Raw genomic sequence first — 15,203 nt, 5'->3', positions numbered from 1 at the left:
TGCTGTAAAGGTTTTTCTTGTACAGTGAAATATTATCTTCCCTTTTTTTAGAACGACCAGTCCATGGGCGAGATGCAGATAATTGGAGGCAATGATCTTTCAACACTGGCTGGAAAGGTTTGTTAATGTAACTCTGCTCCCTAAGCACTGATGTCATGGGGAAATCAGTGACCTTCATTTCAGGTCAGCACTTGCAATGCATTTCAGACACTCTCCCGGGCTTGCTAATTCATGCAAATGGATGTGTGAATCCTTTTAATGATTTCTCCCTTATAAAACACTCTTTTTATAATGCTTCCAGGACCCGATGCCCACCAGATCTCCAACCTTCCTTCCAATCTTATTTCAGACAACCTCCTATTACAAAATAAATCCCTGGGCACTCCCGCCTGCTTCCTTTTCTCCTCTTGCCGGTCCCTCCTGAAAAGGAAGCTTTTTCCTTTATTTGTCTGCTTTTTGTCTCATCTATGCCTCAGCATCTCGGCATTGCAGTAAGACATTTAAACAGGTTTGCCAAAATGTTTAAAATTTAAGGAGGGAATAAAAGAAAGGTTTCTAGAGAGCACATTTTTCAGCCCCATGCCTTTTTCCTCCCATGCAAAAGAATGTAATCCATCAGATCATGGGTCAGACACCGCCACTTTGAACTTGGAGTTCCAAACATGCCAATGCTTAATAATTAAGTGAAAATCTGTTTGGATTCTGACATAAATACATACATTGGAAGGAAGAGTTGTTTCCTTTGTGGAATGGATGTCCTTTGTGGAAATGTGACCTGAGATTCGAGTTTTGCTCTGAAAAGCAGGCAGCGGCTGCTGCCTGACATATCTTGTATTCATTATCCCTGAACAACTTCAGCCTTCCGAATAAAATGGATCAGTCTCTTACACAAGTTTAATCTCTCATTTTGGTGGTTGTTACTGTTTGTTATGCAATGCCCGGATGGGGAAAAGGAATAGCAGGCACATTTAATAAAAATGTGTTTAATAACATTGGGAACATTAGAGAGCTACAGGAACTCTAACTCCAAACCAGCTTACTTCCCTCTACTCTGAAGATAGCATAGTAGCCATCCAAGTGTGACACGACTATCTAGAGGGAGATTATGTTGCACAGAAATTGGAATTAACTTGTTGATGTTAATGCATCACTAGGCCACCATTTGATGGCCTTACTACATCAGTGCCTGAAATAACATCCTGGAAAGCTAAAATGCTCCAAGCAATTTCCAGAAATTCACAACTTTTCACAACTGTGGAGTGGCCTTTAAATGAGAAGTCATTTTAGTACTTTGTTGTAGGACATTGCCTTACAGGTGTTACGACACAAGAGAAATACCGTGCCTTGTGCGACGTTACACAAGCATCTTGCCTTGGGGAATTACCATGGGGTCTGTCAAAGTAGCAATTCTAAGAATCCCAAATGAATACCAAGAAAATGTTGTGCATAAAACTGTGACTTTTCTCTCCTGCTTTCTAAAATCATCTTCTTTTTCATTTTATTTTTTTTTTTCAAAATTTTTTTAACATTTATTTATTTTTGAGACAGAGAGAGAGCATGAACAGGGGAGGGTCAGAGAAAGAGGGAGACACAGAATCTGAAACAGGCTCCAGGCTCTGAGCTGTCAGCACAGAGCCAGACGCGGGGCTTGAACCCACGGACCGCGAGATCATGACCCGAGCCGAAGTCGGACGCTTAACCGACTGAGCCACCCAGGCGCCCCTTCTTTTTCATTTTAAAGTAATCTGCCTCTTAGGTGAGCACCAGATACTCTGTTCCTTTAAAAAATAGAGAGGAGGATGGTCAAAGTTTCTTACTAGGGGTGGAATCAATAGGAGGGGTGATAGTGCTGTGCCTCAGTATCCCCTCCCAGAATTCCTACAAAGACCCACCCCTCCCCATGAGAAAGTAGGGATTATGGAAGTTCAGGTAGGAGAGATGGAAAACCAGCCGGCACTAAGGACAAGCAGGAGTCAGCTTGTTTTTTGCTCGTGTGACAAATGATCCTTCCGGCTTACCAGGTGCTATTTCGTGGTATCTTTTTACTTGCATTTATGTGTGCATAGATGGCTTCTATATATGTTTAAATGTATGCCACGTAGAATCCTTTGAGCTTAGAACGCACTGAGTAAATATTTCTAAGATGAATCAACATTGATTAGCCAAGTTCTCAACTGTCACAACAGCTTACGTTGAAAGATTATGCATCTTTATGCAGTTCAGGGCACCTAGGCTCACATCAGAAGAAGGGAGTGCTTAATGAACCAGTGTAGACCATGCTCAGTGCTCTCAAATGAATCTTAAATCTGTCCACGTCTCTCTGTCTTCATGGTAATCACCCGACTCTAGACTCTTGCAGTAGCAAAGTGTGGTCTAGGGCAGGGGTTAGTGAACTTTTTAGGGAAAGGCCAGGCCATACATGTTTTTAGATTTTGTGGGCTATACCCTCTCCGTTGCAACTACTTAACCCTCTATCATAGCATGAATCCAGCAAGCAGCCACAGATAAAATGGAAACAAATGGACATGGCTGTTTCAATAAAACTTTATTGACAAATATAGGCAGCAGGCCAGATTTGGCTGATGAGCCATAGTTTGCTGACCTTTGGTCTGGGAACCAGCAAGGTCAGAACCACCTGCAAACTAGAAATGCAATATCTCATATCCCACCCCAGATCTTCCGAATGAAGTACCCACTTTAAAAACATCCTTAGATGGTTCCTTTGCACACTAAAGTTTGAGAAGCACTGGTCTTCTAGGGCCAGACTGCTACTATCCCTCCTCCAGGAAGCTATGGTAGCCTAACTAGTCTCCCTGAACTTCCACCTTCACTTAATTCTTGCCGCCCTCCAAATGATTCTCCAAGAAACAACAGCCAAAGGGATCTTTTTAAGATACAAATTGGGTCACACCCCTTGCCTACTGAAAACCTTTCAGTGGCCTCTCAGTTAGGGTTGTCAGACTTAACAAAAAACAAAATGGAGAACAGAAGGCCAAGTTAAATTTGAATTTCAAATAAACAATGAATACACTTTTAGTATAAGCATGTTACATGCAATATTTGGAACATACTTAAGCTCAAAAGTCATTTGTTATTTATCCGAAATTCAAATTTCACTGGGTGTTCTGTATTTTATCTGGGAATCCTACTCCCAAGGTTCGGAGAATACAATCCAACCTCCTTCTCCCAGCCTGTAAGACCTGTGTGATCTGGCCCTGCTTCCCTCCCAGCATCATCATATACCACTCAGCCCTCCTTACGGTGTTATAGCCACGCTGGTTAAGCTCCTTCCTGCCAAGACTTCGGATAAGCTGTGGCTTCCGACCCGAAATCTATTTTCCTCCTATCCTTCAGGCTTCAGCCTAATGGCTCTTATATAAGTGAGGCCTGCCCTGAGTCTGTCTAAAATGAGCACATACTCTTCCCTTACACAGTTCCCACCTTCCCCATTATATCTCTATATTAGTACTCTGTTTCAGGTCAAGCCCTTTCCAACATTTGCTGTGTTTACTTTAAGGCTAATTTTCTGATGTGTGTATTTCCCCCACCAGAATGTCAGCGTAAGATGGGCAGAGACCCTGCTTATCTTACTCACCATCCTGTCTCTTGCGTTGTGCACGGTGCCTAGCCAACAGGTCGGCATAAGTATTTGGTGACTGAGTGAGCGAAGGCTCCTCTTTCTCTTAGAAAGAAACCAGAAATCTTTTCAGTGAAGTCTGGGAAAGGGAGGACATGGCAGAAGGACAGGTAAATAGAAGCCCATCCAACCACACCAAAGGACACATCAGCCAGCTAGTTTGATTTAGGTTGGATGAGAAAAGTGTTGAGTGAGGGCACCTTGTTTTCGAGAAGCAGAAGGGCTTTGGTGTCACAAAAGATTCAAGATGGGGGACTGGGTTGGTGAATGCTGTCCCCCTGAGCGCGGAGGAGGGAAAACAATATCACTTAACTTTTGGAATTTCCTTTTCCTTAAACAGATGATGCTGATCTAATCACCCATTCTTCAGCTCTTCAGAGAAAGGCTATGCATCAAGGGTTTGAGAGAACTTTAAAAATAAGTCTCAGAGGCCCTCCAGAATCTTTCCATCATGCAGAATGTACGCCAGCTGAGGGCAGAAAACAAACTTAAAAAGAAAAGGCACCCAACAATTAGTGCTTACTTTTTTCATGGTTGTAGAAGGAAGTCAAGCTGTTGTAAACACCTGCATAGGGTGGAGGGCTCTTGTAGATCATCATCTGACTTTGCCCTTGTATAGTAATCATGTGATTTCTTCAGTCAATAAATTTATATTTAAGCTGAATTTTCCATTAATATTACTACTCTGCCATGAATTTGAGCACTCTTCTTTTTTTAATGCTTGGCACTCAGAGAAGAGCTGCGGGGATCTTTCCCCACGAGACTCTTTCCTTGAGCTTAAGGAAATCCAAAGAAGGAATGATTCCTTGGGACTGTGACTGTCTTCACAAGGGGAGGCTGAGGTTTTGCTCTGGACTAGATAGCCTGGGAATAACACAGGAAAGGGAGAAGAGCATCGTGAAATGAAGGATGAAGGAGGGAAATGGGAGAGCCAGAGGACAAGAGCAGACCAATGTGACTGGAGGAAATCAGTCCAAAATAGAGAAACAACTTTAAGACACTGAAAATGCAAATTGGATTTGGTTTGTAGAATATGTTGAATATCTCAACAAAGAATTTAGCTTGCAGAAAAGCAAGGAGGAGTTGCAAAGGTTTTTGAGCAGAAGTGACATCAAGAAGTTGTGTTTTGCAGGACACCTGAGTGGCTCAGTCGGTTGAGAATCTGACTCTTGATTTCAGCTTGGGTCATGATCTCACTGTTCATGAGATCAAGTCCCAGGTCAGGCTCTGCATTGACAGTGCAGAGCCTACTTGGGATTCTCTGTCTCCCTCTCTCTCTGCCCCTCCCTGATGTGTGCTTTCTCTCTCTCTCCTCAAAATAAATAAATAAACTTAAAAAAAAAAGAAGTTGTGTTTTGAGAAAATTACCTTGATAGAGGATAGAATAACTGAGGATGGGAATGAGACTCCAGGCAAAGAAACTAGTCAGGAGGCTGTGTGGGTTGAGCAGACATGAGCACTAGAACCATAGGAGCAAAGTAGGAACATTGCAGAAGACACAGCGCTGTCCAAGGGAGCAGCAGCAGAACTAAATGATGAATGAAGAAGGGAGGGTTAGAAGAGATTTTTAAAAAAACAAATTTTTTTATAAAAGAACTTTTAAAAACGCAGGGACATAGCTCACCTGTATGATTCTCCACACATTATAAGCATCATAACTGTACTATGTAACCTCTTAAATTTTCTAAAGATGTGTGAGTTAAAATATTTGGAAAAGAGACACTGTACAGCCCCCATGGACCTTTCTCTTTCATGGCTTCTTTCTTTCTTTCTTTCTTTCTTTCTTTCTTTCTTTCTTTCTTTCTTGCCTTCCTTCCTGCCTTCCTTCCTGCCTTCCTTCTTTCTTTTTTCCTTTCTTTCTTGTCTCCATTCTTTCTTTTCTTTAAAGCAAAGAAAAGGAAGCTCATAAGGGAAGCTGGCTGAGTCATGGTTCTAAATAGGTCATGGCTCTTGAATAAAGGGAACACTCAATGATTAAGTTAAATGGCCTCAACTTACAGTGTTTAAAAGCATTTTCCTCGGTGTGCGCAAGCTGTCTGCACAACGTGCTCTCTAGCTGATTTTTTTTCAAAGTTGATTTAATCCTGGCACTTCATAAAATGTGTGTATCCATTAAAGCAAGAAGATTTTATTCATGTTCAAGAGAAATCTCTGAAAGAGGTGGAATAAAACCAAATGCATGGAAACAGACCCGGATCTGGCAACAGGAAAACACAGATGTGCAGGTTAAGTGCAAGATTTCAGGAGACGTGCCACCTTCCCCCACCAAATAAGTTTCTAATCAAATGCCAGAATGAAGCATCAGAACCTGCCAAATTTCCTCCTTGGCTGCCTTAACTATTTAAATCATTCCTTTTTATTGCATCTGACTAGGCTGAGAACAATAATGGAAATGCCCACCAACTGATGATTCTGGCAATTTTGGGAATTATCACATAGAGTGAAATGCTGAACTACATTCCTTTCTCCCTGGGGTTCATATTCACACTTGTACCCGTGCTCAGCACCCACAATGAGCCCATCATCATTACTGCCATCCCTCCGCTCAGCGTGATCATAGCCACAAAACTATGCTGCCCAAGATTAGACTGTGCTGTGGTAATAATTTTGCACTTTAAAAGACTGAAAGTGGGAGTAATCTATCTACAAAAACCACTGAAATTTGTATAATGCCTTCCTTCTTTCTTTTCTTCTTTTTCTTCTTCCCTTTCTTTTTCTTCAGGGAAGTTGAGGTGATAAGCTTCCCCTGGGATGGCACCATAGCAAAGAAAGGATGCACTCCAGAGACTCCGCATAGAATTTTTGCCCACGGTCCCCAGGTTGCAAACTTTACTTACTTTCTGGGAAGAGATGAGCTAGGTGTGATGAGATGGTCTAGACAGCAAGTGGTTCAGTAATCAGAGGTATCAGATTGGAAGTGCTTAGGAGCCACAGTGTGCTCTGAAAAAATGTCCAAGGCAGGGTGCCTGGGTGGCTCAGGTAGTTAAGTGTCCAACTTCGGTTCAGATCATGATCTCCTGGGGTGTGGGTTCAAGCCCAGTGTTGGGCTTTGTACTGACAGCCCAAAGCCTGGAGCCTGCTTTGGATTCCTTGTCTCCCTTTCTTTCTGCCCCTCCCCCACGTGCTTTCTCTCTCTCTCTCTCTCTCAATAATAAATAAAAGTAAAAAATTATTTTAAAAAATTTCCAAGGTTGCCACTCAAAAAAAACAGATGGGGGGAAATTTAGAAGATTTCTTGGTGCAAAATTAAAAGCAGTACACATTAATGATAGGTCAGTTAAGGAGGAATTAATTGTACATCGTTGAGGGGGGAAAAATGGAGGAGATGTGTCAAAAGAATAATAAACTAGAGAAAGAAATGAGGTCAAAATTGTTCATTTGTTCCACAGGCATTCCTTCAGCACCTGCACATACTGGTCTCCATGTTATAAAGATGAATTTGTCTTTGTCCTTTAGCTTGTGGCTATCCTGACATATTAAAGTTTAAAGAGATTACTTCTTGGGGAGCCTAGGTGGCTCAGTCAGTTGAGCATCCGACTTCAGCTCAGGTCATGATCTCACAGTTTGTGAGGTTGAGCCCCACATTGGGCTCCATGCTCTCGGTTCAGAGCCTGGAGCCTGCTTTGGATTCTGTGTCTCCTTCTCTCTCCACCCCTCCCCCATTCACGCTATGTCTCTATCTCTCAAAAAATGAACAAATGTTAAAAAAATTTTTTTTTAAAGAGCTTAGTTCTCTTAGACACTAGTGAAAATGCTTCCAAAGTTGGGGTCACTTTCTCTGTACTCTTGGGCTACTTGTTTTGTATGGCAATCTTCCAAAATGGTACTAAACACATTGCTTTTTGGGAGGTGAGCTTTTCATACAACAGGTAGGCCACTAACAATCCAGACAGTAAACCCACATATTACTAAGGAAAGAATTTGAAAACACAGTGTGGTGTTTTGTAAAAGAAAATAAATATATATGTAATGACTGCTCTATTTAAGTCGCTAAAGAATTCTAAATTTCTACTGAGATCCCTTTCAATAGGAATTTTTTAATATCAGTATTCCACTGCCCATCACTTGTGAACCCACTAAATAATGTTACTTTTTAAACACTGTACACAACTCAGAAAGTTTTTGTGTTGTTACAGATGTTATCAACCCACTTAGCCTCCTTAATCCTCCAAAATCCTTTGAGAAATATAGTTAAACCATAATTAACCAATGTTTTCCTCATAATAATCATCCCAAGAAAGAAAGAAAGAAAGAAAGAAAGAAAGAAAGAAAGAAGAGGAGGGAGGGAGAGAGGAAGGAAGGAAGGAAAAGAGAAGAGAAGAGAAGGGAAGAGAAGAGAAGAGAAGAGAAGAGAAGAGAAGAGAAGAGAAGAGAAGAGAAGGAGGGTTATTGTAGTTTAAGACACTGGATGATGACTAGGAAAACCATTGAAAGAAAAGAAACTTTAAAAGGAAACGTAGTACTCTACTTGACTCTGCAGTGGGGAGAAAGTGTGAGCAGTACAAAAAGATACAGTCATAACAAAGCATCTGCATTGAGAGATGGAAAAAAGAAGTGAGATAGTGTATAAGAACTAAATTCTCAGGGCGCCTGGGTGGCTCAGTTGGTTGGGTGCCCAACTTTGGCTCAGGTCATGATCTCGCAGTTTGTGGGTTCAAGCCCCATGTCAGGCTCTGTGCTGACAGCTCAGAGCCTGGAAGCTGCTCTGGATTCTGTCTCCCTTTCTCTCTGCCCCTCCCACGCTCACACTCTGTCTCTGTCTCTCTCAAAAATAAATAAATGTTAAAAAAATTTTTAAGAACTAAATTCTCATTATTATATAATATAATAAATAGATGATGTATAAAATTTTTAAATTTAGAAATAGAAGTACAGTAAGAGAGACTATTTTTAATTAAAAGAGAATTAAAGACCCAATGCATGGACTTCAATTAGACAAAGCAGCTACAAAGGCCATTTTAAAGACAACTGGAGAGAGGCACCTGGGTGGCTCAGTTGGTTAAGCATCCGACTCTTGATTTCAGTTAGGTCCTGATCTTACAGTTTGTGAGGTGGAGCCCAGCATCAGGCTCCGTGCTGTCAGTGCAGAACCTGTTTGAGATTCTCTCTCTCTCTCTCTCTCTCTCTCTCTCCTTCTCTCTCTGCCTCCCCCCACTTGTGCTTGCTCTCCTTCAAAATAAATAAACTTACAAAAATAAAGACAACTGGGGAAATTTAAATCTGTACTAGGTTTTATATAATATTAAGAAATTATTTCCAGGGGCGCCTGAGTGGCTCAGTAGGTTAAGTATCCGACTTCGGTTCAGGTCACAATTTCATGGTTCATGCGTTTGAGCCCCGTGTTGGGCTCTGTGCTGACAGCTCAGAGCCTGGAGCCTGCTTCAGATTCTGTGCCTCTCTCTCTCTCTCTCTCTCTGCCCCTCCCCCCCCCTCAAAAATAAATAAACGTTTAAAAAAAATATTGCCAGGTAAAGAAGTTATCACACACACACATACACACACACACACACACACACACACACACACACACACACACAAACTGGAATAACAAACTAGGAAATCCTGCCATTTACAACAACATGGATGGACCTTGAGAGCATTATGCCAAGTGAAGTAAATCAGACTGAGAAAGACAAATACTGTGTGATCTTACTTTCATGTGGGATCTAAAACAAAACAACACAAAACCAAACTCATAGAAAAAGAAATCAGATTTGTAGTTACCTGAGGTGGGGGTGGGGGGCAGGGAAATCAGGGGAAGGTGGTGAAAAGGTAAAAACTTTTAGTTATAAGATACGTAAGTACTAGGGATGAAATGTACAATATCATGACTGTAGCTGACATTGCTCTGTGATATACGGGAAAGTTGTTAAGAGAATAAATCCTGAGAGTTTTCATCATAAGGAAAAAAATGTTTCCCTTTTTTGCTTTCTTCTTTTATTGTATCTATATGAGATGATGCATGCTAACTAAATTTGTTTAGGTAATTATTTAGTAATAGTATATAAGTAAAAGCATTATACTATACAGCTTAAAGTTATACAGTGTATGTCACTGGATCAAATGTATAAAACTGTATAAAACTGGATCAAATGAAAAAACAAAATAGATTATTGTCATTTTTGTTAGATGTGACAGTATTGTGGCTATGCATTACACAGAATGCCATGATAACTTTAACATAAAGTGCATAAGCATTTTAAATACTTTACAGTTAGATGCACATCAACATTTAGAAAACCTTTGACTTTTCTATTTGATTTGAACACGTATATGCATTACCTTGCTTTTAAAATATGTTTAAGTAATTTTGACAACATATTTCTGGATTAGTACATACATTCAAGTCTCACTTCCCAGCCACCACTGTATCTTATAGTTATAGCTAAATGTTTTCAAAGATGACTCTTGTTTTGCAAGGTTCTAAGCTTTTAAAAAACAGATTTAATTATGTTCAGTGCACTTTATTTAATTAGGCAAGAATGCAGACTAACAGAGTTTTAAAAGGCCTTTCCTTATTAGATTGAAACAAAAAAAGATTATGAGCTAAGGAATCAAATTAACCAAGTATTCTCCAAGTATTCAGGTTGGTTAATAGGCATGGTTGGTAAGCGTCAATCAAACTAAAAATGCACATCCTAACTAACTGTTACGGGTTAATTGTTAAGAACACAGCAAATGTGCTCAGAATACCAAGGGGATTTCTCTGTTCCTGTGATCCTTAGGCTAGGGGATATGGACACAATAAGTTTACATTTTAATGATAAAACCAAGATTTTGTAATGCATTTAATGACTAAAAATACTATACTTGGGAGAAAATCACTTCTAGAAAGATATTTCCTTCTAAGAAGCGTTGGACACATAAAGTAATGTGATTTGGGTTGGTTGATTAACATTTTCATTATTTAAATCTCTTTGGCATTAGACATAAGTAAGATTTCTAAGGTGGAAGGCTTGATAGGATTTTTAAAGTCTTATATGAATCATGGGGATAAATGAAGAGTTATGTAAAGAAAGACAACATTACGTTGAGGGAATATCCACACCATTTAGTTCATTGCAATGTCATATTAGCACAGTCACATTTTAATTTGGTGAGATAGTATTGACATGTAACTACAAATCCATTTCATTGGTCAGTTTTAATTAATTAACCAGTATAATCGGTTATTATTCCTCCACTCAATAAATTACTGAGCATCTATATGCAGGTATATATGCTAGGGGCTGCGAATACAATAGTAAGCAAGACAAACATGATTCCTACCCTCATGGAGTTTATATCTAGTGGGCAGGCAGGTGTCAAACAGGAATTGAAATGAAACATAATGTTTTTAGGGGAAAAGGAGCGGTATGCCTCGAGAGCACATAACAAGCAACCCAACCATGTTTGTAAAAACATCAATCAGGCACTTCACAGCACTCTCTCTGGCCCACCCCTTCCTCAAGGTTGAACATTTGAGAATAAATACAGAATCCTCAATGACTGGTGGCGACGCAGGGTTAGGACTGCCCCCGCAGAGTCCATGATTCTTCTGCAGAGTACTGTCTCCATTAACAATGTAGTTTATGTGGCTTGTTTTCCTGGTAAACTCTTAGTACACTTTGTATGCCAAAGAATTCTGGATGGGGCTGCTTGCCAGAATTATGGAGCTGGGATGACCTTGTGGGTAGCTCTTCAGACAGGGCATAGGGTCTGAGATGACCTTGCTGCTCCCTTGAATGTAGACACCAATATTGCAGCATCAGGTAATGGCCGAGAGAGTGTTCGAATGAATCTGGAATACCCAGATTACCTCCAAGCATTTGGGTTAGATGGATGGTGGAGGGCCAGCTCAGCAAATTGTGAAATTCCTAACTTTAAGCAAAAATGTGTGTTTCTCTTGTGAGCCAGATTTGCATCATATTCTAAGTAACTGTTTTGTTTTGTTTTTAATTTCAGAATGTCCTCATTGTTGAGGTAAGCTGACTTTTCCTTACCCGTATTTGTTAGATGAAAGAATCTAATGGTGAGTTTCGAAGTATAGAACTTATTATCAAATTGGTCAAGGATTTGTTGAATTTCCGCTGTGCACATGGCTCTCCAAATTTACTGCCTACGAACCAACTAGAATCAGTGGCTTGAAACAATTTAGAAAAAGAGCTTTGCGGTAATAGTTGTGTAGTACTTTATCTGTTTTTATGTCTGAATTGGTTCTTATACTTACTTGCAAGTCAGGCATTTTTACAGAAGAGGAAACGAGCCCAACACAACCAAATGTGTTTAATAGTAAAACCAGGATTTGAACTCTCTTCACCCTTGATTCATTGTTTGTGCCAATGACCTCCAATGACTTCAAACAATTCTGCTTCAGCCACCAAAGGATAAATACAATCAATTTTAAAATGGCAATCCAAGAGAAAGTGAGAATTTAATTTTTCTGCTAAAAAAAAAAAAAAAGGAGAATGGGCCCCATAGCAGCAGTGGACTAATTCAGCAAATGGCCACTTTTCCTTCAAGAGCACGCCTGTCTTATCAGCTGGCAAAAATTCAAGGGAGCTGTTTTCAAGCTTTTGTTACACAATCGCCTGTGCGTGCCATATGTATCTGCAGTCGTCCTGGCTCGGGCATCACCCGTGAAGTAGACCCTCTAGCCAAACGAATTGCCCAACCCTGGCTAAATTCAGACCTGTTGTTTTGATAATCAGCTCCTGACAGCTGATTTCTGTCCCAAGGACAATGCATTTCTGCTGCCCATTCTCCTCTAATTGTGTAGCAGCTCATCAGCAGAGATGAGCTGAGGCTCACTGCAGCCTTGCACCCTCAGAATTCACAGGCTGTCACCAGCTGCCGTCCAGACACATCTCACTTCCCAGCCATAGAATCCCCTATTGACTGGGGAGGGCAAGGGGGAGGTGTTTATCCATTCAGTGTATTCAGATGTACATCCCATGTCCATGAAAATTCATGCGTCCCGTATTGTGTTGCGCATAACCTCAGGGCCAAATTTAGTCCTTGAATGTGCATGCACGAGTCCAAATGTACTCAGTAAGGAGTCCCACATGCTCTCCAAAGGCCGAACTTAGCTTTCAACACAGCTGAAGGATTCCAAGAGGAAATAATTCACCAATATATTCCCCTAAACCCAGCTTCACAGAGAGGCACCTGTCTAAAAAATATAACCAACCCTGCTTCCTACTTTTACTCCATTTGATGGCAGTTCTAATTGTGATGCATTATTAATAAGGACTACAGTCATCTGTCTGGATGAAAAATCTATTATGCTGCCCAAATGCATTCAGGTTGAATTTGTCTGTCCTCTTTGCAAAGGATGTTGTTGGAACGGGGAGGACCATGAAGGCGCTGCTCAGTAGCATAGAGAAATACAAGCCCAACATGATTAAAGTAGCCAGGTGAGTAGGACATTCACATCATTGTTGCTTCTGTCTTTCTAAATCAGCCGCAGAAGGATGCTAACACAGGATGCTGTTTCCAAAGAGAGCAGTCTATTCCAAACCAGTGACCCTTTGCCCTGGCGTGTTATGGTTTGACCACACTGAACAAATAGCCCATTTGACCACTAGCCTGAGAGAGAGGAAGGGGAAGAAGGCACGCTTTGCTGGGTGTCTGTGCCTCCATTAGCTGCTTCCAGGAGCAGCTGGCTGAGCCTGGTGCCAGTGTCCCTCTCCCTTTTATCTAGAATCACTGATGTGGTGCCGTGGTAGCAGGAGCATGAATTAGAAGGCTGTGACGGTGCTCCACACGCTCAGGGGGGGCGGGGAATACATATTTTAATGATGTTCAGTTTTGAATTTGGAATTCACAGAAGTTATATCTGGATCACTAAACACCTTCTTTTCTTTTTCATGGTAGTTTGCTGGTGAAGAGAAGACCTAGAAGTGATGGCTTTAGACCTGACTGTAAGTCCTTCTGGGTTTTGTTGGTTGATTGGCTGGCGGGTGGTGGTGTTTCATGTTTAAGAATCTCTGTTTCCTATTCACCAGCATTCCACATAAAGCTGAAGCTATGAAGGTTTGATAGTCTCACGAGTCTCCCGACGTCTCCCCAGCCTTGCCAAGAGGAAAGAATCCTTTATAACAAGGGTTTTTAATTTTCCAGTTTGCGGTTTTCACAGAAACTCTGTGCATTGGATATTTTTAGTTTTAGGTTTTCCATAGCACCTTAAAATCAAAGGACTTAGCTAATTGGTTGCGAGGGATAGAGGGAGACTTGACCCCACGGGACTGGCTGGCACACGGGATCCCAACCTCCGCCACTGCCCCTATCAGTCAGACATGGGGAAGGCACTGTAAAGGCTTAGAAGGATTCCCTTTCTGCCTCCAAGAACTGTCACCAGACAATGCACAATGCCTCCCTTCAGCAAGCCTGAATTTTAGAACACAGAAGGGGAAATCTGAGACACCTCCCATCACCTCCAAAGAAAAGTTCAATAACACAGAGAATTAGCAGAGCAAATAGCTCCAGATATCATCTTCACACTTGACTTCAAACACGTGTTTTGGAGGACTTTCCTCAGCTAGGACACTTTGCTACCCTCCTCCCCATAATACGATTAATTCCAATGCCAGGAAGAATAAGCAAGCAGCTTGATTATTTATTATTCTAACATGAGAGGCAATTTTTTTTTCACTTGCATAGGCAGACTTCAGCTTGATTTTTATAACTTACATTTGCTCTAAAGCCCCTGGGATAATCTGGCTACAGTCCTCATCAGCAAGCTGAAAAAACACCAGAGCAAGAGAGGCACACTATGGATGGGTAGTGTGCCAATGACATTTTGCCAGTGACTCTTTTTTCTAAAAACAAATTTCATTCCTAAGCTGGATGTATTAAATCTAGACATCGGTTCTGAGCAGGTAGACCCAACGTCAGTTCTTGCCAGATGTTTCCGTCCCGTTACTGGTTTAAGGAATATAATCTGGATGCAGTAAGGGTAGGCAAAGTGAGTAAACAGAAATCTTCTAAGGATGTCATGTAAGATACCGTATAGATAAGATTTTAACTGAAGTTGAAAGACTTTCACTTCAGACATATCCAAATAATTACAGATTTTTTTGTGTGTCATTTATGGCAGCCACATTAATAAAATACTAGCAGGTAACACTAGTGAGAGGTTATGGTGTGACCTACACTCTTCTAAGAGCTACGCAGAGATTAACCCCTGTAATCCCCACAGCATTCCTCTAAAGGAGATGCTATTGTTATGCCCATTTTATGGATGAGGCAATCGGACACAACAAGGTTAAACAGCTTTCAAGGGTCACACTGCTGTAAGGGTAGAGTCAGTATTGAGCCCGGGCCGTCTGGTTCCAGTCACTGCCCTTACTCTTACACTACATCTGTAAGTAACGATTGCAAATAGAAGTGTAGGGACTGCACCCATTTACCAGCTAGAGATAGGTCACTCTGACTCCTAACCGATCCCCTGATCTACTGATCCAGGGGATCCGGGTCCTTCTTTCACCCCGTGATAGCTCTGAAGGTTGGGCCTTTTGAACTGGCTTTTCCCAGTCCCAGTTGCAATGCCTGTTGTAGAGATTGCATTAGTCACTGTAAAGTCATT

At 41.1% G+C, this 15,203-nt stretch overlaps 1 protein-coding gene across 1 annotated transcript in view; it reads left to right on the top strand.

The window, feature by feature from the left end:
• Positions 1 to 15,203, top strand: part of PRTFDC1 (phosphoribosyl transferase domain containing 1) — a 98,899-nt gene that overhangs the window by 79,903 nt on the left and 3,793 nt on the right. The window contains exons 4-7 of the mRNA XM_006933313.5: positions 52 to 117; positions 11,582 to 11,599; positions 12,950 to 13,032; positions 13,493 to 13,539. Coding sequence (XP_006933375.1) covers positions 52 to 117; positions 11,582 to 11,599; positions 12,950 to 13,032; positions 13,493 to 13,539 — 214 coding nt within the window. The remainder of the gene's footprint in view (positions 1 to 51; positions 118 to 11,581; positions 11,600 to 12,949; positions 13,033 to 13,492; positions 13,540 to 15,203) is intronic.

This window comes from Felis catus, chromosome B4 (genome assembly GCF_018350175.1).
Source record: "Felis catus isolate Fca126 chromosome B4, F.catus_Fca126_mat1.0, whole genome shotgun sequence".
Classification (NCBI taxonomy): domain Eukaryota; kingdom Metazoa; phylum Chordata; class Mammalia; order Carnivora; family Felidae; genus Felis; species Felis catus.
The sequence above is the reverse complement of the archived record's forward strand: the minus strand, read 5'-3'. Positions and strand labels throughout refer to the sequence as shown.